Source organism: Ceratotherium simum, chromosome 5 (genome assembly GCF_057802395.1).
Source record: "Ceratotherium simum simum isolate JZ-2026a chromosome 5, ASM5780239v1, whole genome shotgun sequence".
NCBI classification, from domain to species: Eukaryota; Metazoa; Chordata; class Mammalia; order Perissodactyla; family Rhinocerotidae; genus Ceratotherium; species Ceratotherium simum.
Window position 1 is genome coordinate 40917507 of NC_141904.1, and position 27712 is coordinate 40945218.

General features: G+C 41.8%; 1 protein-coding gene across 1 annotated transcript in view; it reads left to right on the forward strand.

Annotated features, from left to right (window-relative positions):
* The window catches only part of ITGA9 (integrin subunit alpha 9), a 331030-nt gene that overhangs the window by 270170 nt on the left and 33148 nt on the right, over positions 1–27712 (forward strand). The window contains exons 23-24 of the mRNA XM_004419499.3: positions 2838–2945; positions 27326–27451. Coding sequence (XP_004419556.2) covers positions 2838–2945; positions 27326–27451 — 234 coding nt within the window. The remainder of the gene's footprint in view (positions 1–2837; positions 2946–27325; positions 27452–27712) is intronic.

A 27712-nucleotide genomic window follows, 5' to 3' on the forward strand; every position in this document is an offset into this window, starting at 1 on the left:
AGTTGCCTGAGGAAGTACATAGCATTCCGCTCAGGATTAAGAGAGTTGGCTGGGTCTAAAAGACGGATGGTGTGTGTCGTTGATTAGAAGGAGATCCTCTTGTGTTAGCAAAGCTGGCAGTTTCCTTGAGAATTCTCTGACAACTCATTTTCTGGTATAATTGTCATTGTTACAACTGTCCCGCAAGAAAGCCACTGATCATGTTGATGGTGATAATGACCAAGAGGTGGAGATGGCGGGGGAGGATGGGGTCAGGACTATGGGTAAGACTCATCTATGTTTCCTTATTCTGGCAGCATCATTCCTGAAGAAGAGCTCAAGACTTGCCATATAAAGAGATTTTTCTGTATCTTTTAAAAGCTATTATTCAACAAACTATGTAATTGTTTAAAGACTCCACTGCAAATGTGGATGGAAGAAAGGCAGAAATACTAGTTTTGGGCCTGGTTTCTATATGTCATCAGAGCTTTCTTAACAGAGCCATTATAATTTGTTAACCATTGATAGGCTTTTTTTTTTTTTTTTTTTTTTTTTTGCATCAAGAGTTAATCATCTCCCTCCCCTGAAAAATAATGAAAAATAAAGCAGATGTTGCACAAGAACACTTACAGAGAATCAAATGTTAAGACATTTGTTAAAAATAAATAAATATAATATAAGCTCTCCCATCCATCTGGCTCTGATGAGTGAAATAATGCAAATCAAAATCATTTTCTTCTTTCCTCCCTGACTCGTGCTTTAATTGGGATTTCCCAGACATGTCGATAGGTTGCTTTTCAATTCTGTGCTCTCACGTTTCACTTCAAATTAGTTATTTCAATTGTGGTTGGATATTCCTTCCTTTTCTTGTCTCTTTGGGTTGTTGTTTTTGGTGAATTTTGTTCTTTTTGAATCAAGAGTTGGCAACAACTGCTCATCCACTCTGTCATTTTGTTGCTGTTCTTTGAAGCAGAACGAACGATTGCAAAAAATGAAAACACAGTTTTCTAGGGAAGAGCTGGCTGGAGTTCGATCTTTATACCTTCTGTCGTGTGTGAAGACCTGGTTAGATTTCCAGCCCATCTCCGGGCTCTGCTCTTCTGACCTCAACTTCAGAGACACCTTGAATCCTGAATTCTCTCTCTACTGGCCACCGAGCTACGTTTCATTTCTTCCTCTCTCTTGCTCCCACCCATCTTTTTTTTAAATAACATCTTTATTGAGATATCATTTACATATCTTAAAGTTCATCCATTTGAAGTGTACAACTCAATGATATTTAGTATGCTTAAAGAATTATGCAACCATCACCATAATTAATTTTAGAACCTTTTCATCACCCCAAGAAAGAAACTTCCTACTCATTAGTAATCACTCCCTGTAGTAGTTTCTTATTGCTGCTATAACAAGTTACCACACTTAGTGGCTTAAAACAACACAAATTTATTATCTTACAGTTCTGGAGGTCAGAACTCCAAAATGGGTCTCACTGGGCTAAAATCAAGGTGTCAGCAGGGCTGTGTTCCTTTTTGGAGGCTCTAGGGAAGAGTCGGTTTTCTTACTTTTCCAGCTTCTAGAGGCTGCTGCATTCTTTGGCTCATGGTCCTCTTCATCTTCAAAGCCAGCAATGGCTGGTTGAGTCTTTCTCACAATATACCTCCCTCTTTCCCATATAAAGACCCTTGTGATTACATTGCACCCACCTGGATAATCTAAGATGAACTCTTTATTTTAAGGTCAACTGCTTAGCAATCTTCATTCCCGCTTGCCATGTAGCATAACCTATTCACAGGTTCCATGGATTAGGCTTAGGCTGTGGACAACTTTGGGAGGCCATCATTCTGCCTGTCACACTCCCCATTCTTTCTACCCCCAGCCCTACGCAACCACTACTCTACTTTCTGTCTTTACATGTCTACTCATCTTTATTCTCCTTCACTTTCCATTTTTTCCTTGAGTTTCATGTTTAGCCTTTGTTCCATCTTCTTTTTGTTGTCGATCTCTTTGTGGCCACCATCTTTTCTCTCATTTCTCAGGAGATGATGGGCTGCTAGAGACAGAAAATAAGGAGGATGTTGGTGGGGGGAGATGAGAAGGTCAAGTTTTACAGGACCAATGCTAGGACAGAAAAGATGTGCACAGATGTCATTGAGCAATATTAGCAAGTGATTAGCTGCAAGTTAAGGAGAAACCAAAACAACTGGATAATGTAGTAAAAACAGCACTTTCTGTAAGTTAAATCATTTGGTCTGGGGACAACTCACTTTGTCTTTGAGGATCTCATTTATCTCAAACTGCAAAAGGAAAGGGGTTGGACCAGATCAGTGGTTCTCAAAGTCTGGTTCCTGGGCCAGCAACATCAGCATCTCCTGGGAACTTATTAGAAATGCAGATCCTTCAGCCTCACCCCCCTACCACCAGACCTCCTGCTTTAGAAACTCTGGGCGTGACCTTCCCCCCAGTCTCTGTTTTTAACTAGCCTGTCTGGTTATTCGGATATATGCTCAAGTGTGAGAACCACTAGACTACATTGACTGAATTCCCACCAAGTGTAATAGTCTATGAGTAAATTTCTAGGTATGTAGAAAGAAATATAATTGTTAGCAGGAAGAAGACAAGAAAATGCTAAAGGAGAATAAGGTAATTTGAAAGTTTGGAGTTTTTAAATGCATGTTAGGATTTCTATTTCATTGAAATCTTTTATCATTTGATATTTCACTTCACTTCAGGTCATAACCTTCTAGATCCCAAACCCTAGGGTCTCTGTGTGTCACTTCAAAGAATTTTAGAGTATATATTACATGAAATGAAGATCTGTATGTCTATTAAAACTTGCTATGTGCGTCTCACACCCACAGGTCTATAACACTGGGCCAAGCACCCTTCCAGGGTCATCTGTCAACATCTCTTTCCCCAATCGACTGTCGCCTGGAGGTGCAGAGATGTTTCATGTTCAGGAGATGGTGGTGAGTTCTCATTTGTTTTCACTGTTGCTTTCAGACTTTAGCTAGCTCATTCACATTTTGTATTCCACGCCCAGAAATTTTAAATCATTCTAACCTTTGGAAACATATCTGGAGAAGCAGGAGACTTGCAACACTTGAATTTCTACATTGAGACAGTTTGGTTAATGCTGTAAGAAGACCTCTTTGGAGGTGGGAAGGGTTGGTTATGAACCTGACTTCTGGGATAGATAGACTGGCTCTGGGAAACCCCAGCAACTGCCTGCAGTCTTGTGTATATCTAATTGCAGTGTTCTGAGGGGAAGATCCACAGCATCATCAAGATTCTCAAAGGGCCACTGATGCCTGGAGGATGAAGGACTGATTCATAAGACATAGTGTAGATTGAAACTCAAGTTTATATGCAGAACATGCAATTCTACTTGATTCTAAGTCAACTGTAGATGATTTTCTCTCAAGGGAAGCTTGATAACTAGCATATGATCATTCCCACCTGCCTCCTTGAAACGTTCTCATTCTCCTTGGCTTCCAGGACATCACATTCCCTTGGTTTCTCCTTTCTCAATGGCTTTTTTCCTCATCTCCCCAACTTCTACAGGGCTTAGGGTCTCGTTTTTTTACACTCAGTCTCAGAGATCTCATCCAGACTCATGGCTTTAAATTCAGTCTGTGCTGATGACACCAGATGTTTCTCTCCAGCCCAGATCTCTCCCATGAATTCCAGACTTGGATAGTCAACTACTTTCAGGCCATCTTTACCTGGGTGCCTAACAGGAATCTCAGTCTCACCAAACTGAACTCTCAATGGTACCTTTCCAAACCTGCTCTCTCATACCCTTCCGCATCTCAGCAAATGGCTACTCAGTCCTTCCAGTTGCTCAGATCAAAAACCTTGGGTCATCCTTGACGCCTCTCTTTTTCCCACACTTCGCATCCAATCCATCGGCAAACCTAATGTCTCCATCTTCACAACAAATCAGAATGTTACCAGTTTTTACCACTGCGCTACTGGCACCCTGGTCCAAGGCACCATTATCTGTCGTCCAGGCTATTGCAGTAGCCCCCTCGCTGGTGTCCCTGCTTCTGCCCTGGCCCCGCTGCAGTCGGTTCTTGATCCAGCAGCAGAGTGAGCCTTCCAAGATGTAAGTCAGGTCATGTCACTCCTCTGCTCAAAACCCTCCAATGGCTTACCCACCCGCCATGTTCTTCCAGCACCTCAGCTAGCCTCACGGTCTATCTCCTGTCACTCTCTGACTTCATCTCCTCCTCCTCTTCTCCACTCTCTTTACTCCAGCCACACTCCCTCCTTGCTGGTCTTAGAGCACAGCACACCTCCAAAATTTTGCCCTCAATCTTCCTTTTACCCAGGATGCCCTTCCCCTAGACAGCCACATGACCTCCTCCCTCACCTTCTTCGGAGGCTTGCTCAAATGTCACCTTCTCAGTGAGACCTTCCCTGACGGGCCTCTGCCCCAGCACTCTTCATCCCCTTTTCCTGCTCATATTTCATCATCTCCCTCATCCAACTGACATACCGTATATTTTCTTATTTGATGTGTTTATCTGCCTCCTCCTGGCCCCTACAATATAAGGACAAGGATTCCTATCTGTCTGCTCACTGCCATATCTCCACGGCCTAGTGCAATGTTTGGCATATAATATATGCTCAATAAATATTTTTGGACTGAAAGAAAAAGTCCATAGTATAAAACAGAGTTGTTTGCTCTTTCTATGTGAATTCAGGATAAGTTTCATATTGATAAAAATTGCCTTAGAGTGCCTCAGAGTCTCAAGTGGCTGGGTGTGAGGGTAACCCCTCCTGGGAAGGACTGGCGCATGAAGATCAGGGGAGTCAGTGCACAAGGAGAGCACATGCAGTCCATGAGAGGATCATGGAGTCATTGCTCTTTATATTGGCACGTGAGGAACAGCTGGCCAGACATAGGGACAGTCTCTGCATTGATAGCTTGGAAATTAGGGCAGCAAGGCCCACAGCATGTGACAAATCTGAGCCCACAGTTGAAGAGGATGCTGCCCACAGGAAGCTCAAAAAAAGTTATGTGATGGCGATAATGGTTTCTGGCGTTGCTGTCCTCTCGGGTCATGTGGGCTAAAAACCTGGACTGTGTGAAATGTTGAACGTAGAACAGGTCACCCCTCTTGAGTTGCCTACTCAGTCATTTACATCCCTCTTGATATGCCATTCACATTCCATGAGGTGCCCATGTGTCTGAGCTCTGCTGAAACAGCAAAAGAAAAGCCCTCAGTGTTCTGCACTTACAGCGTACCACCATTCGAACTTAGCATGAGGTTAGTGAATCACATGTGGTCCTGTCTGCTCTCTGAAATATTAATCATACCAACCACTCCACCTTTTGCCCAATGTCTAGGAATGTTCTCCTCATAGAGCATGCTCTAAGAGTTGTTCACATAAACATCCATAGTGTTGTTGAGAGAATTTTTTCCACACAGACAAAACTGTTTATTGACTGAAACAGGAAATTTAAGTCACTCAGATTCTGAAGGTATCTCAGAACACCACTTTTCCTCTTTACTAATCATTGTACCAAGGAAAAGCCACTGGAAAGGACTTTGGAATGCATTTATAAATAGCTGGCTTGCTTGGAAGGCATTAGAAGTGGTTTTCCTGAAGATTTGCAGAACTGCTTGACTGTTAGTCCAGCTGAGTGGCCCCTCAAAAACCCAAGTGGTGTGAGCTGGCTGCATTCTGTTCTTTGAGTTCTCAGAAGCAAACTCTTTGGATTTTTGAAGGTGTATTTGGAATTTTCACAAAGTCTGTAGCAGAATTCTCAGGCCAAGTCTTCAGTTGGATACACCAGTCCATGGTCAGAGGCCTATGGCCTTTTCATGGTGTAAAAAATCAAATTCGCTGGCAGATCTCACTAAGGTAGTAGTGAAGCACTTTGTTCTTATGAACAGCCATCACTGGAGACCAGAGTGATGATGAGACTAGAAACATGGAAGCTGTTGTGTGATGTGATGCAATGATGGGGCAAGAGTCCCCAGGTCCTTGTTTCAGAGGCCCGTAGGCAGCACACCCTCTGCTGTAAAGCCCACAGGGCTGAGAGCAAGGGCATCCTGCAGCTCAACAAAGTTGCCAGCCTCAGCCCCTCCCTTGCTCAGCAGGGCCTGAGAATGCTCACTGGGTCAGGTGTGGCTCATAGTGCTCATGACATTCTCTACTTTGGCCTTCTGGGACTTGGAATAGAGCAGGGTTTTCATTCTGGGGATTTGGGTGGCTTGGTGCAAGTGGAACTCACTCCTATTAGAAGAAACTAGCGCTCATTCCTTGTATTACACCAGGAGGTGACCCTAAGGCCTAATGGCATTCCGTGCCTCCTCCCACTCTCAGCCACCACCATTCCCCAGCCCTGGACAGGCTACTGAGCAGCCAGGCGCCAGCTACCTGTTAAGCCAACTGAATCCCAGAGGCAGATAACAGGCATTGAGGGAGAGCCCATCTGTCATCCCTCTCCACACCCCATGGGACCCACAGATTGTTTCTCTCCCTCTACCAGTGCCCTTGGTATCCATATATGGTCATCATCCATATAGAATGCTGCAGGCAGGCATGCTGGCCCCTGGGCCCTGGGCCATCATCCCACCTACAGCCCTGAGCTATGACATAGTTTCCCAACTGTTGGTTCAGAATTCATTCAGGCGTCTCTGGGGCTGAAGCTGAGGTCCCTGGGCAGGACGGACCTACCTCTAGTTTTCACCAGAGTGTTTTATATTCTTCCAAACGATTTCTTGAGGTCCAGCTGCCTGTGAGAGGAGAGTGCCTTTGCTTACATGGTAGAGATTTTTATGAAGAGCCTAATGAAGTGTGACCACTTCATACTTCCAGCCATGGTTCATGATCTTCTGTCCTTGTAGCAAATACCTTGAGCCCCTCTTCTCTGCTTGTGTTTTATTTAGAAACAGAGCCATGGTGGTGGTCTGAGGAAAGACTATCAATTTCCATTGCCTCCCACCCACTGGGGTTGTGTGGAGCCCTGTGGGGGGCCACTGACTTCTCACAACACAGCAAAAATTTGGGCAAGCCACTGTGAACACAGGATCCCTCAGGAAGCCAAGTTGGAACACCCGTGAAAATAATAGAGAGAGTGAGAGAGAGGGAAAGAATGACAGGCTTCTCTAGTCCGTCTACAATAAAATCATTACAAGTAATAAATCATTCTTGATTTATTTTTCAAACACTGGCAGAGCAAGCACCTATTATGTGCCAGGCTCTGAGAAGAGGAATAAGTCACACAGCACTCCCAGAAATTCAGTCTTGGCAGAAGACAGATATGAAATGTAATTGCAATACCATGTAACAAATGCAATAATGGAGGTATGCCCAGATCCACGGATGATACAAAGATACAAAGCTGACTCTGAGGAGGGGGCAGGAAATGCTTCATGAAGCAGGCTCTTCAAATCAGGACTTGGAGGATGTGTTGGTGTTCACCAGGAGAAGAGATGAAGAGGAGAACACTCCAGACAGAGGGAATGGTCACTGTATGTAAGTGTACGATGGAGGCAGTATCTGGTTCTCCATTCTCTCTTCCTGCCTCTTATACAGATATGCAAAGGTAATAGTTCTCTGTGCCTTCTCCCGAGTGTACAGCAGATAAATATCTTGGCAGCAAGACAGGGAGTACTAGACGACAGTCATTTCCTGTGACAATTAGTAAGTTAATCACTCCTTGTGGAGTGCTTGTGGACCTACACCTTCATTTCTTCTGACTTAGGAATGGGAAAGTCCAAGCGCCCTGCTACCAGAGGCTGTCTAACCACACGTCATAGACGTTGCCAGCAAATGATCCTCTTGCTGCCACAGAGGGCAGTGGCTTCTGTGAGTCAGACAGCCCATGGGAGGCAAGCCATAGCCACTTGCTCTTTAGAGAAGGTTCCTTTTTGAACTGAAGATATAGCTTCTCTCACACAGCTTGATGGGAACCAGCCTGGAAAATGTAATGGCTACACTTTGTTGTAGTTCTTCTGCAGAGATTAGCCTTTTAGCAGAGCCCAGGAGCACAGGTCTAAGAGAGGGCCAAGTTAGCACATGTCACAAGCTTTATGGCTCATGAAGGGAAGACTATTTGAACTTCGGCAGTGGTCCATCTCCAAAGTTAAGTTTTACTCACAGTGTTTGAAGGTTCAAGGGAAAGGATGGGAGGTTTGTCTCAGGACTCAAGCTTCACTTGCTGACACTGAAAACCTGTCTGTGAGCAGCTTTCTAATGCTGGAGGAGGAGGCTTTGGGGTTTGGCTCTTGTTAATATACAAGAAGGAAGAAAAGTTATAAATGATGGCTTGCAGTGAAGGGCTGAAACTTTATTCCAGGTGAAAGTACTGGGTTTTTCAAAGAACTCTGATATTAATCTAGAAGAGACATGAAATGAATGCCCTACCATTCTTTCTTCTTCCTGCAAAACCATCTGAAAGGTTTACCTCTCTGGGTTGCTCTTTCCTTGCTATTGGGCAGTCATTCTCAAGAACTGACCTGATTTCCAGGAATTAAAATTGGGTGGGAATGAGGGATAATTTTCCAAGGAGATACATCAAGAACTTTGCCATAGGACACCATTAGGGTATTGATGTCAATATGACATTAATACCAATATCTGTTAGAATACCCACATTGGTGGCAAGACTTATATCTTAGAAAATTATAAAATTCTGTCTCCCCTCCATGTATGGTATGGACACCAGACAGGGCTGCCCATGAGCTAATTTATGCAAAAGTGAGTCACTTAATATGAGAACTTCAATTAATTTGTGATGAGGATGTCCATATCCCTATGAAAAAAAGATGCACCTGATAGATCAGTGACCACACAGAAGCTTAAACTTAGAAATGGAGGACTGAATTGTTCTCCCCAAGGATGATCTGGGGAAGCTTCTTAATGAGAGTGGTGTTGGGACCATCAAATCAATCACATTTAATCAAAGGCTAAAGAATAAAGTGGGGCCGGCCCGGTGGCGCAAGTGGTTAAGTGTGTGCACTCCACTGCGGCAGCCCAGGGTTCGCCGGTTTGGATCCCGGGCGTGCACCAATGCACCACTTGTCAAGCCATGCTGTGGCGGCATCCCATATAACGTGGAGGAAGATGGCATGGATGTTAGCCCAGGGCCAGTCTTCCTCAGCTAAAAGAGGAGGATTGGCAGATGTTAGCTGAGGGCCGATCTTCCTCACCAGAGGGAAAAAAAAAAAAAAGAATAAAGAAATTTCAAAAAATGAATACCATTTACTGCTGTCTTGTGGCTTTAATAGGCTTTTTCATGTGCTGTCAAATTTAATCCTCACAGCACCTCCATAAGGTAAGGTCATTATCCCAAGTTGAGGAACCAAGACGAAAAGACTTGCCCCACGTCACACAGCTGGTAAGTCTTTGAGCTAGGTTTGTTTCCAGGTCTGTCTGATTCCAAAGCTTATGTGCTTCCCACTCTACTGTACTTTACACCCCTCCTGGGAGTGTGGCTCATTCCACAGTCACCAGAGGCAGACTGAGTCAACTGAACAGACTGATGATGAGCACACCACCAAGAATCACCCACTAAATGAACAGAGTCAACACCAGGACAGAGAGGCACCAACTGCTATCAAAAGAAGAACTAATACCAGAGGGTGCAATAACAAGGCAAACAGAAGATTTTAGAATAAGCAGGATAGATGTCTTCAAAGAGATGTAAAGAGACATTGTTTCTATGAAACAGAATAAATGAGAGTTTTGTACGTTTAAAATTTTGATCATTCAAGTGAAAACCTCAGTATATAAGCTGTGTAGTAGAATGGATATAAAAGAATAAAGTAGTGGGTTGGAAACTTGAGTTGAAGGATTTTCTAAGAATGTAGTGCAAAAGGACTAAAAACAATCCAGTTAAACTTATTATTCCATTATTTTATAACATTCTGGAATGAAAATCCCAAATGACCTCAGTGTAAGAGTTAGAAGGCACTAAAGGTGGAATTGAAAGATTCTTGTCTTGTTTTGGGGGAAGAGTTTATGTACCATTAGCTCAAAGCTTTGATAAAGTTTAATATGTAAAAATTTTAAGGGAAACTTAGAGTCAAGACAATGTAGGACATCCAAACCACTAAAGAAGAATTTTGAAAGAAAGATCCCATGAAGAAAATAAATAAATAAATAAAGATGGCAAGAATAAATCCAAACATATCAATAATGAAAATAACTGTGAATGAATTAAATGCCCTAGTAAAAGACAGAGACTATTAGATTGGATTTTTTTTAATTTAAGCATGAGTTCCTTTTACGAGACACACCTTTAAAAGTGACCCATAATATAAGGCATTCAAAGAAAGATAACACAAGTGCTAACCAAAAGAATGCAAGTATAACAATATTAACAGCAAACAAAATAGAATTGAAGCAAAAAAATCATTAAGCAAGGCAAAAAAATGTATTTCGGAATGATTAAAAATACAGTCCACTGAGAATTTGTAATATAAATGAACTTGTATGCAACCAACCTCACAGGTATAAAACATATAAAGCAATACCTGATAGAAATACAAGGAGAAATTGACACATTCACAATCATTGCAGGAAAATTTAATACACTTTCCTCAAAAATCATCACACAAGTAGGCATAAAATAATGAGCATTTGAATAATGCAGCTAGCAACTGTGACCTCTTAAATAGAGACCAAGACGGAATAAGTCAAAATGTCTGGGTTTCATTAGTGCTCCCCTGCCTACCAGCTTTTGGTAACCTTGAGGAAGTTACCTAAACTCTCTAAGCTTATTTTCCTCATCTGTAAAATGTGCTAATAATAGTACCTACCTCACATTGTGAGAATTGAAGAAGCTAATGTATACAGAGCAATTAGTAAAGTTCATAGTACATAAATAAGGGAATGCACATTCTTTTCAAACATATGTGAGCATTCACAAATTACCCATGTGTAACACCACAAAAACAAATCTTGATAGAATCTTAAAAGAGTAATACAAGCCACATTCTCAGACCACAATGCAATAAACTTAGAGGCTAACGACAAAAGGTTATCCAAACAGCTAACCAAAAACATAATCACTTGGTAATTTTTAAATGCCATTTTAATTAACTTTTTAGATGAAGAAATCAAAGAGGAAGGGATTAACAAACTAGAAATGGAAGACAATAAAAGTCTATTTGTGTCAAAACCAATGGGATGTACATAAAACCCACAAGAGGAAAATGTCGCTACTTACATGTCGAAAACAGGAAAACTGAAAATAAGTGAGCTAAACTGACAACATAAAAGCTAGAAAAGGGACAACAAAATAAACTCAACTCTAAGAGAGTAAAATGAAGATATTATTAAAGATAAAATGGAAGTCATGAAATAGAAAACAAACAGTAACAATAACAAAAGTATTCCACATCAATGAAACTAAAAAATTTTTTTTGTCCAATAGACAAAGCTACAGCAAAGTTGATCAAGAAATAAAGTGATGATGCCAAAAAACAACATGAGAGATGATAAAAGAACTACACTCAAATGGAAAAGATTTTTAAATACTTTTCAGTTTTATTCCCACAAATATAAAACAGCTGAAAGAAATGCATGAGGTAAAAAATCCAACTAGACCAATTACCTTAGGAAAAAATGTAAGGGTAGCCAAAGACTTATGCTTTAAAAAATCACCAGGGCCGGCCCCGTGGCTTGGTGGTTAAGTGAGCACGCTCCACTGCTGGCGACCCGGGTTCGAATCCCGGGCTCGCACCGACGTGCTGCTTCTCTGGCCATGCTGAGGCCGCGTCCCACATACAGCAACTAGAAGGATGTGCAGCTGTGACGCGCAGCTGTCTACTGGGGCTTTGGGGGGAAAAATAAATAAATAAAATCTTTAAAAAATCACCAGACCCAGATAGCTATATAGGCAAGTTCTACCAAGCTTTCAAGGAACAGATAATTTCTGTGTTATATAAGCAGTTCCAGAGAGTAGGAAAAAATGAAGAACACTCATTCTAGGAGACTAAACGTAACCCTGGTTCAGAAACCAGAGAGTGAGCACTCACACATAAATGAAAACTGCAGGCCAAACTGACTTTGAAAATACATATGAAAATTCTTTAAAAACAGGTGTTTCCAAGTTGATTCCTATTAGAAGAATAATATATTCTAAGTAAAGTGGGATGCAATCCAGGAATGCTAGGTTGATTCTCCCTGAAGAAATTGATTAATATTCATTATTTTAATATTAAAAGAATTAAAAGTGAAATAACCAGATGATTATCTTGATGAAGGCTTCTAAAAATCCAAAAGTTAAATTTAACAAATTTATGATTTTTTTTTTTAATTCCCAGTGAGGAAAGGCATAAAGGAAACTTCCTCAACTTAACAAAGGTCCTCTACTGGAAATCTATAGAAAACTTCAACCTAATTCTGAAACATTAGGAGCTGTCCCACCTCAGAGAGGTGCAAGGCATGAGTACCTGCTCTTGTCTCTTCAGTTTAGTAGTGTTGGAGGTCTTGACAATAAAAAGAAATGAATAACGTTTACTGTAAAGAAAGAAGCAAAAGTATCACTATTGCAAACAATGTTACTGTCTCCCTAGAAAATCCGAGAGAATCAACTGCCTGAATGTGAGGCCTTGTGAATGCGGAAAGCAAAAGCTGGGGCACACTTATAAGCTACCTGACGTTTGAATGCTTTCCCCAAGCATTCACAGATCCATCAGCTACAGATGGAAACGTTACTGGATCAAGGTGTTTATGTACAACCTCTGACCAGACATTGGCTGATCACTAAGCTATGCTGATCCAGGACAACCCCTAGGAAACCAGGCTTAAAAATGAAAACAAGTGTAAAAAAATACTAAGCAAAGAAATCAGAGACTACACACTCCGGGAGAAACAGACTCCACAGAATTAGTTTAGGCAAGTCACTAAACAAACAAACAAGAAAAACAGAAAAAGTAACAACCACCACCCCCAAAAGAAGGGGTAAGAATCTACAGTTGCTACAATATTTATCTAAAATGTTCAATTTTTCAAAAATAAATTATGAAATGTGCAAAGAAATAGGTACAGAGGAAACAGTGTAAAGAGGGAAAAGAGGAATCAATAGAAGCTGTCCCTAAGGAGCCTGGATGTTGGACTTAGCAGTCAAGGACTTCAAAGCAGCTATTATAAGTATGTTTAAAGAACTAAAAGAAACCATGTTTAAAGAATTAAAGGAAAGTATGATAACAATGAATCATCAAATAGAAAATATCAATAAAGAGATGGAAATTTTATAATTTTTTAAATTTTATAAAGAATCAAGTGGACATTCTGGAGTTGAAATTAAAATATCTGAAATGAAAAATTCATTAGAGGGGCTCAGTAGCAGATTTGAGCTGACAAAGAATCAGCAAACTTGAAGATAAATCAGTAGAGGTTACCCAATCTGAACAGATAGAAAAAAGAATAAAGAAAAATTAGCAAAGCCTCAGAGGCCTGTGGGACACCATAAAGCATACCAAAATACACATAATTGGAGTTCCAGAAGGAGAGGATAGAGAGAAAGGGACAGAAAAAATATCTGATGAAATAATTGCCCCAAACAGTGGAAGTGTATAGATTCCATCACAGTAAATGGTATGAAGGCAATTAGCTATCCATTTGGGAAGAAATTACAGAAAATCTGTACTTCACTGAAAAAAAAATACATGTATTAGAAAGTTATATGTAAAGAAGAAGAAGTCTTAGTAGAAAGTACTGAATATTTTCATAATCTTTGGGAAGGCTCTTCTTCCTGAGCAAGTCATAAAATCCAAAACCCATAAATAAAAAGATTGACAGACTTAACTATATGAAAATGTTAAATTTGGGTGTGATCAAAATACATAATAAAGGTATATAAAAGATATTTGGGAGAATATATTTGCAACATAGTTAACAGACAAATAATATGTAAATGACTTCTACAAATCAATAAGGAAAAGGCCAAAAATTATAAAAATGGGTGAAGGGATATTAACAGGAAATTCACAAAAGAAGAAATTTTAATGACAAATAAACATATAAAAAAATTTTAGTGGCAAATATTAGCCTCACCAGTAATCAGAGCAATGCAAACTCAAATGAAAATGAGGTTTTTTTCCCCCCATTAAACTGGCAAAACTCTAAAAGATTGTTAATATTCACAGTTGGTTACGATGAGGAGAAACGGGCCCCCGCAAATACTGTTAGTGTGAAAGGCAATTTGATAGTAACTAGCAGAATTTAAAATATGAATTCCAACAATTCCACTTTTAGGAACCTGCCTCAAAATTCTCACATAATATATCCAGCAGAAATTTCTAACTTTTTGATAGTAGATGTGGATTGTCATCATTCTCAGCATAAATTTAGGCTTTTCCTATTTTGGTGAAGTAGAAAATAATACTCTGTTAGGATTCTGAAAGGAAGCTGTTAGAGTCAGGCTAAGAAAAGTAATAGTAATAATAATAATAAACATTTTATTAAGAACTTGTTACAGATGAGGCACTGTCCAAGTACTTTACCTGGACAAATTCATTTAATCTTCATGATATTTTAATGAGGAAACGGAGGCAGAAAGGGATGGCCAAGGTCACAGAGTGGGTAAGTGGCTAACGTTGGTGTTCACTCTTAACCACTAGACTGTACAGCCACATCCAAGCCCTCGTGACAGCCTTTTGTCTGGACACGTAGCTGTGTAGCAGCATTAGCATCACCTGGAAGTTAGAAATGTAGAAATACAGAATCTCAGGCTCCACTCAGACCTGCTGACTCAAAATCTGCGCTTTAACAAGATCCCCAGTGAGTCATTTGCACATTAATATTTGAGAAGCCCTGGTCTAAAGCATGTTACTTAAATCTCTCTGAGCTTCTCTTTCCTCATCTATAAAATGGTGATGACAGGCTTTGCCACACAAGGCTCTTGTGGGGATTTTTTTAATCCACGTGTTCATTCATTCAGCAAATACTTTGCACCCACCGTGTGCCAACACTGGGTTACCATGGAGAACAAACTGGACAAAAAATAATAATTTCCAGCCCTCATGTAGCTTACATTCTGGTGGAGAGAGACAAGTAATAAATAGGTAAAACACATAGTATATTACATGATGGTAAATGCTATGGAGAAAAAGGAGGCAAGGGGATGAGAGTGGGAAGAGTTGTTGTTTTACATCGAGTGGTCAGACCAGGTCTCACTGGGACCTTCGTTCAGAGTGAGGGGACCCAAGCTGTCTCAGGAGTTTGTGATGTGATCTTCCTTGCGCATGAAGGCCTTTCCAAGTCTGTGTCTCCTGAGAATTCTCTCCCCATGATTTTAGCCCTACTTAGTTTCTCTCCTTTGAAATGCCAGCCCCCATGCCGCCCCTGCGTGGTGTCCAGATTGGACATCCAGGAGTCTCGGTGTGTGTGCTCATTAGCACTCACTCTGGGGGAGCTTTCTGCCACAAAGAGAATCCCTTATTTCGCTGGCAACAGCAGTTGACAGTAACACTAATTTTTAAAGCCAGATGGTGGTTAAAGCAGATTTCACATGAGAAAAGTCCTGGGTTTTATGTCTGAGTTATGCATGGAGGATAATTGCTACAAGGAGTCTCCCCTGCGGCAAGCTTGCTGGAGGCCAAGACTTGACTTGTACACAGGCGGGCCTGGCACTTAAAGCAGCCCAGCAAATAACCCAAAGTGAAATCCAACAACTCATTTTTTTTTTTCAGTGTCTCGACTACTCTTTCCCATGGCAAACACTTGCTTCTTTTTTCCCCTTTCTTCACCCTCAGTTTTTTTCTCTAGAAATTCGAGGGCTTACCCTGTACCAAGTCAGCGCTCCTCCTGCTGGGAGGTTCCTGCTAACCAGCATTCAAGGCTTAGAAACCCCTCCCCAGGGTGCAGAGTCCTTGGGTGATGTTCATTCTTCTCCTTGATATCCTGTAACTTAAATGGTGTCATGTAAAGTTAACTGTTATTAATACAGCTTATGTTATATGATAACAGGATAAGAGAGAGAAGAAAAAAAAAAAAGAAGAAGAAACCCCTCTCCAGCAGGAGGAGAGTTTACAGCCCTGGGGTGGATTGGAGGGATTATATGATCCAAGTCTCTGCCTTTGGACAGAGTAGAATCGAAACATCTCCCCAGTACAACAGAACTTCCAGCAGGTTCTCTTAGTTAAGCCATTCTGCTACCCCCTCGAATCTCATTTTTTATAACTATCCTCAATTCTCCATGCTCTAATTTCCCTGACCTTTTCTGAGCTAAAATAGAAAACAGTTGCTTAGCTCCCTTTGTGGAGAGGTTGAGCTGTTACTTAGTCATTCTTCCCACTTCTCTTCCAAAAAAGATCACAATTCGTTTAGTTCTCTTTTTCCTATCCTAGGCCATCCTCTTTGCTCTCTCCATATTCTCCAAATAAATAAAAATTCAAAACTGAGTACCAAATACTGTGCCTCTTTCTCCAACCTCTCCTCATTACAAACCGTTATTCCTCAGGCAGGGAAGACCTCGTTTACCGTTTGAAAACATGCTGACTTCTACTCCTAATAATTTCTCTGTGTAACTTGCAGAGACACCTTGAGGTTCTCTGTAAATAACATCAACAAGGAGATCTTAATGGCCAAAACCATGAGGTCCAAAACCCGGCATGACCTCCCACCCACCTTTCCAGGCCATGTTCTACAATATCTTCTGCCCCCAACCTCACCCCTGACCTTGTCTTCCAGCCACTTTGGACTATGAAGGCTCGTGAACCACCACTATGCACTTCCTTAGGCCTCTTGACCTTGCTAATGGCTTCTCCCTTCCCTGGCTGTAGAAAGCCCATTTATTCCTCAAGATCCAATTCACACATCCTCTCTTTCATCAAGCCCTCCCAAGCCCTTTCCAGATAGTCCTGCCTCAGGGCCTTTGCACCTGCCTCTGCTGAGAACACTCTTCCCCCAGATCTTTGCATGGCTGGCTCCTTCTCATAATGCAGGTCTGAGCCCAAAGTTACCCTTTTCAGGGAGGTCTTCCCTGACCACCTTAGCTAAAGTTGCAAACCCCCATCAACTCTCTGTCCCATTCCCCATTTGTAGCACTCGCCACTACCTGAAATTACTATTTTTGATTGTCTTCTTCCACAAGATTAAAAAAAACCATGACAGTAAAGGTCATAGGTGCCTTGTTTTCTGTGATTCCCCGCCGTTTGGTGCTTGGACCGTAGTATGTACTCGCATAAATGAAAGATTTGGCTACTCCCACTGTTAGTATCACCATCACAAATATTTCGCTCTGCCTTAGGGTCAGGTGTGTGCCCTTAGACATTTATACACCTACTGTTAACATGTCTAATGAGCACCTCATATGTCCTAGGAACTCGGGAAATTTGCACTGAATCGAAATCCCTGAATAGAGATGTTGTTACAACTTCCCTTAACCCACAGCAGAGGTTGCCTTGACTTCAATGTGGGAATAAGTAAGAAGGTAAAACTTTGAAATAAGGGGCTGAATCACTTATCAGAACTGAAGGCTTCTAAGAGCAAACCTAAACACAAATTTTGGTCAGAGATACTATGAAAACATGTTCTCTCTCTCTCTCTCTCTCTGTCTCTCTCTCGCACACACACACGTCAAGTCTGCTGATCTCAGCAATGGCTTCAAACCGTTTTTTTTTTCTTCTTCTTTCTGCACGTGTCTGAATGTGAGCTGAATAGTTAAGTTCCTGAAATGGGTTAAGATTAGGTTGGCTTCAGGCTTCAATCTTTTTTCTTAACAGAAGCCAAACACTTAAAAGAGGGAAGATGGCTGATTGAATTCTGGAGCGAGAGTTACGTTCCTGGGTTCTTGGGTCAATTTTAATTTTGGCTAAAGGGAGAAAGTGTGTGTGTTTCTGTGCTTACACTCGACACACACCCTCTGGAAGGTGGGGATAAGCTTCAGCCTGGGCTGTGCGTGCACAGTGTGGTTCAGAGGCTGCCCTTTAACCCGTGTGGACAGAGTGAATGAATCAAGCCAGCAGTGCTGTCTCCATGCTGACTGAGGGCGCCGGCCTTATCAAGGAGTAGAGGGTCTTGTGCTTATGGCTGCTGTGACATCTGGAAGCATTAACGCTTCATTGCAGCGTGAGGGCAGCTGGAATGCCGATGCTGAGGTGCCTGGTGTTTTCTGGTCTCCGACATGAATAGACCTTAAAAGTTGGTGATTATGCAGTTTACTTTCCTTCAGTCTTTTTTTCATTCCTTAAAAGCAACATGACACAGAGCCCTGTCATTGCAGGGGTGATGGGCTGTTACCAAAGTCGATAACAGGAAATCTCACTGAGGATAAACAGCTCATCGGTCATTGCCAAGAAACACATGGTTCTCATTTAACCTGCCGAGGACTAATTGTGTATGCTTCGGAAGCACAAAAACAGGAAAACTCCTTTCTGACAGACACACCAAGTTTCTTCTGACCAAAAGCAACTTTCTCAACGTTGTTAGACACTGGGAAGTAATTATCTCCCCAGCTGTCAGGGAGCCAACTTCACTTACTCCTCCTTCATAATCTAAACCTATGACCTAAAGCATATTTCAGGCCTCCCATGAAGTCTTGAAGCTTCAGACTTAATGAATGACACAGGTTTCTCTGTTCACTGCTCTGCTGTGTATACTCTGACAGTCAGTGTGAGAGGTTAGAGAGATGGTTACACATGAAACATAGCATCCAGAAAAATGATTGTTATTTACCTTCTGATAAAAGGATAGTAATAAAGGAATACATCTAATAAAAGCAGAGATAACTCAGGGAATCAATAAATCTGCTACTTTGTCCTTTAACATACAGTGATTATGAGCTTTGTTCTTCACCATAGATGGGTCCAAGAGCTAGAACCAGAATTTAAATAAATCAGTACAATTCCAAGGACTGTGTTGTGTCCCGTATGAGGGCTACTGACTCATTTATTATCCAAATCAACAAACCATTCTGCTTCCAGAATGTTTCATTATCTATGGAAGGAAAACATTTTTGGCATGCCTGTCAAGTGCTCAGATAACATATTTATGTCTCGCTTTTTTGCTGAAGAGAATCTGCCCGCATCTGGAAATTCTTTTGTGTCACTGCTTTTCTGAAACTACATCCCATCTGTATCACTTTAACTCCGGTAAAAGGCCGTCCCCATGCTTGTGAAATGGGCCTCGTCTGGGGGGGCTTGTCTTTCTCTGAGTAAATGTAAATGAATTGTTTTACAGGGCAGCCTGGTGGCCTGCGCTCCTGCCTTTCCAGTATGTTGGCCCGTCACACCCAGAGGAAAAGGGTGCAGGGAGTAGGGAGGGAACGCCATTGTTTTAGCCAAACCCTAGAGCTGGTGGGAAAAAAAATTGGCTTTTATCATAAGAAGTGAGATTTTTTTATGAAATAGTGGTAGGCTCATACAGAGGTCAAAATTGTACAATGGATTGTGCTCTCCCTTCCCTCTGGAATGTTGGTTTTGAGGTTCTGCCCCTTCATTTTCTGTTACTATTTTGGTCTCATTTTCTGTTACGGTTTTGGTCTCAGTAACACTTTGACCTTTCGGACCTAATATAACTTTTCACAGCGGTGGTGGCCTCAAGGGATGGGGAAGCAAGTCTTTTATTTAGAAGATAATTTTCAATTAGAAAGAGAGAAGACATCTAGAGTTGAAGTTACAAGCTTTTCAGGCTTTTTAAAGTTACTGTCTTTTCCTTTCTAGAAATTAAATGACAACTAGATCATTCTTAAACTTCTCGCTCCTCCTGCTCCATCCCCCAACTCTGCAGGTTTCGGAGCAGCTGTTATTCGTGGAGCACTGTTATGTGCTTTCGTTTACCCTTTTTCAGTTCAAAAACAGAACATGGCTTTTCATTTGAGGGTTGAGGCTGGGAGGGACTGTCCAAAGCTAGAGCCTCATATGAACTTACCTCGCCTTGTTGTGATCATCAAAGTGTGTTTCTTCTTCGGAAATCAAAGTGGTTTTCCTTTTTGTCTATTTGTGTGAACACACTGGAGCCTCTAGCTGCACACAGAAGTAAATACCAGAAAATCAGAACTTGCTAAACTGATAAACAAGGGGACCCTTTTCACAAAGCAAAAGAATCCATAACTCTTTAGAAGGGTCCACCAAAAGATGCCTTCGAGAACTCCTACCTTTAAATATGATGCATACGCACAAAAATTGTGTTCTCAACCTTTCAAATACATTAGTAACATAAAAGTAGGCATGTCCACTATAAGAAACTACCCAAGATTATCATCACTGGTTTTCTGCCCTTATATTAAATGGTATCATTGCAATTGAAAAAATCAGGGTAGATAAATGGAGCCTTTGAGTATCCACCCCTTCTATTATTACATTATTCTTAAAATGAATTAATTGAAATAATTAGCAGTATTACAAAGTCTTAAAATGGTGATACATGAAAGGATTTGTCTTAGGATTTGTTATTAAAATATTGTCATCTTTTACTGATCTTTGGTCAATACCAAGAAACACTCAATAGTAAATCATAGCAATGTGATTTAACATAAGGCATAATCTAAAGGACTCTGTAAGACTGAAAGACTGTTTATCACAGTTTACATTTTGCTGAATGGAAAATATGTAGCTGTTATTTATCTTTCTAGTAGTAAACATCTTATATCAGCCTAATTAACCAGTTGGTATCATTTCTCTATCATTTTGAGTACTGTTTTTATTTCAAACCTTGGAGTCCTAAAATTAATATCACCAAAGCCATTGTGGTAAATGTTCAGCTCCCATGGCAGAAAGGGGACTTATTGTCTTCTGATGTCTTGGTTCCAAGTGTAGGCAATAAGTAATTGAATTAGCAAAGTAGGCATTCAAAACATTCTCTGGATTTTCAAACTCAAGGGGCGTGTGAATTCAGAGGAACAGGTGGTGAGTCAGGGAACGGGTCATGTTTACCCAGTTGCCATCAGCTGTGATTGGTGTAACATGGTATGGAAAAGTGGCCCAAGGATGTAACAGAGAACATAAAGTCAATGATTAACACATAAATGGGAGTTAACATGAAACACATGTTATTCAAAAATGAACCTATGCCCCGTTTAATCCAAGACAATTCAACAAACAGTTTTTAGATCAAACTTCACCCGAGACCCACATTGGTAAAGACTCCAAGCATGGCTCATGGGAGTTTGTTCCTCTGCTAGTTTAATCTTCTATTTCTCTTTTATTGGCTATGTACTGCATTCAAGGCAGTGCACTTTGTACATTAAGCCAGGGACACTTTGGTGACCTTTCCCATCCCTGGAACCCAGCCAGCTGGAGTATGGTCAAGGAATGGGGCTGATGCAGGTAGAAAGGGAACATCTATGCCTTAGCCTGTTAAAAATATACCAATAATACCACATTCCTCGGGTGAAAAGTGGTTCCTTAATTTTGAAACCTGTTAATCTGCCTTCTGGATAACTTCCTTCCCTCTAAAATTTGCCTACAAGGCCCTCTGCCATGTCCAGGCCCACCTCTCCTGCCTTGTTCTGCCCATTACTATCCAACATTCATCTAATATTAGCTTCAGCCATGTTGAACTCCTAGGCTCTCTAGACTCAAGTCTACTGTTTGCACCTCCATGCTTTTGCATTTGCTGTTCCTCTCTGCCTGGAATTACCTTCCCGCTTCTGTCTTTACTCTCTAGAATTTTTCTTTGTCCTCTAAGATCCACCTGAAGTGCCACCTCCTTTGAGTCAGGAATGCATATCATGACAGGGGCTGACTTGTTGGTAGAGGGAGAAATTTGTAGACAGGATTTATAATCACAACAGGAGCCCTGTTCTGAGGGCTGTGAAAGGATAAACCATGAGATGATGGACCGGGTGTGTGCGAAACAAAGGCTGTGCAGCCTGGGTGCAAGAAAAGTGGAGCAGGGCAGGGAGCTTCCTGGTGGGGACTTTGGAGATGGTGTTCCCTCCACAATCAAAGCTTATAGGTATATGACAGGTTACTTAACCTCTCTGGGCCTCAGTTTTCCTATCTGTGAAATGGGGGTGAAAATTAAGGAGACCGGATGTCCAGTTTGCCTGTCACATCCCTGATAGATGTCTCTGTCTTGCTATTCTATCTGGTTGACTCTCCCACTTCGCTCTCAAAAATGTCCCAGTTCGGACAATAAATTGTGTAGTCACCCTACTGATAGCAGTACCCTCTGTACATGGGTGTTGTAACAGTTCAGTGTATGCCATAGCTCTTAGAATAGTACCTAATGTTAGCTAGTATTTTTCCCATTTATATCTGAACTCAGTATGGAGATGGGGCCTTAAGCAACTGGATTTGGTTTCCAGGGTGGTGATATACTTGGAGCATGAGACTTAGAAAACAGATTGGAGGACTTTTCTGTCCCTCTGTCCTCAGGCCCAGGGACAGGGACTGTGTTAGGGCTGCTCTGTTCTGGAACCCTGGGGGAGCCCTGTGTCCTCTCTCTCTCGCTCTAGGTCGGCAAACAACTCAGGTACCTTATGCAGTGCCCTCTCCTGAGGCTACGACATGGAAATGCCCTGTTTCCTCCAACCCGTTTGTCAGACCACCACAGCCTGGAGAGTCTTTAGTAAAAGCTCTAGACCTTCCTTTGAATGGTGACATTCAAAACAAAGGGTGGATTCTCTTTTTCAGTATCATATCTATGGAATCGGCCCCAATTCGTACTTTGAACCCAGTATTTCATGAAGCAAGATTTTGCCGGACCATCTAGAGTGTGCAGGGGGCACTTCATCCTCAGACAGTCCTGGGACCTTGGAGGCTTCTGACCACGAAGGCTCCCCTGACTGAGGCTGACCCGCACTCTGCCACCAAATGATATCCACATTCTCCTTGGGCTCCTGACAGTTTCCCAAATCACTACCATCTCTTGGTTTCAACTTGTACAATATTTTCTTTGGGGTCGGGGTATGGGGAGGAGACGAGGCCAAATGCCAACAGAAAACCCTCAATAGCTGCCTTAGCAGAATTCAGCCTTCACATTGAGTCCCGCATCCTCTTGTCCTTTTTTGTGTGTTTGGTAAAGTCCTTTTATTCACATTCCAATAGACATGGACCTCTTCCAGCTCCCAGAGGTCCTGGAAGATAAGCAGCCATGTCATGGGAAGCATTTGGACTCAGATAGTCTGGAAAATAGATGGGAAGTGAGTGGGTAGAGATGAGCAGGGGGCAATGGCCACAGAGTCCTTGGCCAGCCAAGGAAATGAAGCTGTTGGACATCAGCGCTGTGGTGCTTGGATTATCGATAGTGCAAGGAAAAAGCATTACTTCCCCTGATTTTGAGTAAAGAGAGTGGTTAGGACTAAGTTTGGGGAATGGATGGTCAGCAATTGCTTATCTATGTAGTGGGAAATTAAGTGACCCCATGCTCTAATGAAAACGCACAGATGGTCCTCAAAGTGTGGAATTAGCAACTCAGAACAGCATTAGTGACCATGTTGGCCACCATCCTAATTTTACACATGAGGAAACTGAGGCCCTAGAGACTTGAATTGGCTGTTAGGAGGCAGAGCTAGGGCTGAAGCCCAGGACCATCGTGTTCATCAAGGCCATCTGTGCCACAGGATTCCTGCACTGGGTGCCACTTGCTACCAACAACCAATCACGTGACTGTGGACAAATTATGGTACTCGGAGCCTCTGGTTCCTTATCTGTCAACTGAGGTCACGGGACCGCATGTTCTTGGAGCTGCCTTCCAGAAACAACATTCCAGGATGCTCTGTTCCTTTTCCAGCCTGAGACAGCACAGAGTGGCCTGGCCTCCCAGCCAGTAGGCACTTTTATCTTCCATGGTCCGGGCAGGAGTTGTTTTCTGCACAGTGGCAGAAATGGGTCAGGATGGAGGACTCTGATATTCCTAGGCTTCTTGTCTCCTGGTTTCTTCCCTTTGACTGGGGTGAGAACAGGAAGGGATGGTGTCTCTCCACCTCCACCCCTCCACGACTCCTGCCCCAGCCCCCTCCTCAACCTCCTTACCAGAGAGGCAGGGAAGTGGTTACAAGCAGATCTCTGGAGCTAGATGGCCTGTGTTCCAACGCACTCTGCAGCCTGCCAGCTGGGGGACCTGGCCTCCCCTTGCCTCTCAGTTTTCTCCATCTTTAAAATGGGCATAGTAATAGCACTCACCTCAGAGAATTGAGCACTGAATGAGCTAGTATGTGTAAAACACTCAGAGCCTGGCACACAGTGAGGGCTCAACAAGTGTCGGATATTATTGCGGTTATCGCATTTGTGTCCGTCCAATATGCACACCAATCCCTCTCCTTGATGACCCTGGCTAGGAACTGAGCTGTTCAACTTGACCTGAGAGAGCGTCTACAACAAGATTAGCTCGTCTTAATCAGATCCCTGCAGCACTAAGCAACCTTCAATCTCCCTTTGAAAGAGGACCACCCTGAGCCTTCCAGAAAAACGCCCTTTCCCCAATTGAAGTGATTCCCATGTAACCACAGTCGGGAGCACAACTGGCTGAGATTTTCATTCACCACAGCTTTCGTCTCTACTTCCCTTCTCCACGTTCCACTGGGGCAGATCCAGTGTCACATGGGATCACATCACGTCATCATCATCACCGTGTTCACAGGCTGCCCAAGACTCCTAAGGGGAAAGAGGGAAATGGAGCTCTGAGCCATGTCTCTGCCCCATGGGGTTGGCGCTGAGGCTTCAGTTGCTTCTCACCCCCTTGGCCGGCCATCCTAGCTGCCTGTCCTTCTGTGTTGGCGTTGTGCAGGGTGACAGCGCCAGGCTCCTCACGCCCTGAGCACGTTAGTGAAACCAGCTGGGGTGGGGCTCTGCTTCTCTGCTTCTGCTCTCACTTCTTCCGGCCTGGAAACTCGAAGGGCCAATTTGCAGAGCTGGAACTCTGCCCCATCCCTGATTTTAATTAGGGACGGATGCATCCTGCGAGGCTCAGAGGTTCTGTTCTCTAAGCCCAGACCAATGTGTTTGGGTGGCCACGCCTGGTCCTCATAACAGAGGAATGTGAATGCCACAGGGCTGGAGAAGGACCATTTTTCCAGTGGCCTTTCAGTGAATGTCCACTCCAGAAGACAAACGAGGAAAGTGGAGACCCATATGCTTCACAGTGAAAAATGATTGGAATTAAGAACATGAGCACACACATTCACATTCTCAAATGCTCAAAGAATGTAAATGTTTTCCATCCATGATATGTTGTATATGCCTAAATAGAGGGCAGCCCCCAAGTAACACAATCCCCCACTTCCCTAAAGAGGTAAATTTAACAAATGTTTTGCCAACTTAGTAGGAATCAGAACTGTGGTTTCTTTTGGGGTGAGGGATGGGAATTGACAGGAAAGGGGCCAGAAGGAACTTTCTGGAATGATGGACATGTTCTGTACCTTCATTGTGGTGTGGTGATGTGGGTGATTTCATTTGTCAAAATTCATCAAACTGTACCATTAAGATCTGTGCATTTTAGTGAATATAAATTTTACCTCAATAAAAAATATAGTTAGAAAAATGGATTAATCAACTATAATATTTAGCCTAATCAAGTAGTTGCTTTCTTAAAATTACATGAGAATAATATGTTAATTTTATTACTGTTTCCATTCACACATTTCACAAAATGATTTTAGGAAAATCTTTTGAGATCATCTTTTGAGATCAATATATATCGTTACTAAGCCACGTTTTTAGTCAACAGTTTTCCAAAACGTATCATCTTCAATTCATCTAATTTATTTGAAATGGAGAGCATTTTCAGTCTGTTTGATGCTGAAATTTTATTGCAAGACACAAATACCTATTTGCATAACATTTCAGCAGTTGTTTTTCTTATTTGTCTTATAAGTGATTATTCATAATCCTCACTGTATAAGCAATTTATATTTTGCTTTCTAACATGAGCTTTAAAATATTTATCACAACTTATAAGAATTGCACCCCAGGAATAATCACCAAATCTCTGTTAAATTTCATCGCCTCCTTCCTGGTAATTCCCTTTAGTGACCTCTCAAAGCATCAAAAACCAACATTGATTGAGACCAGTTCTGGCTGGTGTGTCTTCCCAGATTTTGTGGTTCAGATAAAGCACTTGAGAGAGTACCAAATTATGAGATACTTTTAAGAACAGTAAGTCCCAAACTATGAGAGATTTGTAAAGGCAACACTCGCTTTTCTAACAATTCATTTGAAGAAAGAAACTTTCATCTTATTTTCAGGCATATATAGTAAATCCTGGCATATGTGTTCAGACCAAAGATAAAACAGAGATTAATTTAGCAAATTTGGCGGTCTTGTTTTCTAGTTCATTATTAAAAGATTAGCATTGTTAGCTTAAGTTAGAAGTTTCTTTATGTAAAAATTTTAAAATAAACCTTGCTCCCTACCATGAATGAGAAGTTGAAACATTCTTGAATAGATTCAAACATACTATATTTTACTCAAGGGCATTAAGGATAGGAGAGTTTAGTTTAAATAGATGATTCTGGTTAGAAATAGGATTATAAACACAATCCTAAATTATGAATTACTGATTATTAATTTTGCAGCTTGACCTTAAGTGGTGTCCAGTCTTCAGCTACAGCCAGTATGATATGGTGATACATAAAAAAGACTTTGTTTTTTCAACAGTTCCTCAATTTAGACATCAGAAATAGTGTTGTTCTTAAAGAAATCAATGTGGAAGACTATCCACTATTGTTTTGTTTTTAATGTTGCTGTTGCTCAGCCGAGTTGGCACCAGAAGCAAAATCAGGTAACTCACCAAGAGCTCACTGGGCATGTAAGCTCCTATATGGCTCAGTGCAGTGTTATTTTTTTTGGTACCAGAATCCTGTTTTAAATGACATTATATGTGATTGATGCTCTAGTTGGGAGCAGAGATGGGAGCCCAGAGCAGTCCTGCTTGATGCCCCTTCTCCTTTCTAGGAAGACTACTAAGGGGCTTCACAGCACCCTAGGGGTTCCATGGAACATAGTTTTGAGACCCTCTGGCAGTGGGCCATGCATCAAGTCTTGATCTCAGAAGATCTGGGTTCAAAACCTGGGTTCTGATCTCTGTGATTGTTGGCAAGTGACTTAACCCGGGTCTCATTTTCCTCATCCAGACGAAGAACATGAATGCTTATCTCAGAAAGTTGCTGTAAGGATGTTTGTAAATGTGCTTTGGAAACCGTGAAGTGTAAGGTTTATTTTATTCCTTAGGTCTTACTGTTTCCTAGTCACATTTCATTTCCTTGTCTCATCTCAATTATTTAAGGACTTAGGATCCACATTTTCTGTTATTTGGCCTTGTTGATGCTACTACTTCTGCCTTTCAGCTTTTCAGCTATCATTGTCCATGGGAGACTGGACAACGGGAAAAGCTGACTTTGGGATCTACCGCTACCACCTCTACAATAAGGGATTCCAGGCTTATCCTCCATTCTTGGGACAGACCACTCTGACAGATTTCTTTTCATTTTCAGGTGGGCCAAGAGAAGGGAAACTGTTCTTTCCAGAAAAACCCAACCCCCTGCATCATCCCTCAAGAACAAGAAAATATCTTCCATACAATATTTGCTTTTTTCACAAAATCTGGAAGAAAAGTCTTGGTAAGAATTTGCTTACTGGTTGGATTAATATGGGTGGTCCTCATTAGGAAGTTTGAGATGAGAGGCCAGTTTTCCGTTTGGCATTTATTATTTCCCAAATCTGGTTTTAATCAGTTGGCTTATAAAGTCACAAGGACTGTGGTCAACTCCTATTTTCAGCCTGAGGTTTCAATCAAAGTGTTAAATTTATATTCCAAATTACATTGCCTGGCAAAGGGAAAACCTTTGCAACCCACCAAGCACAAAGTAAAATATTTCTCC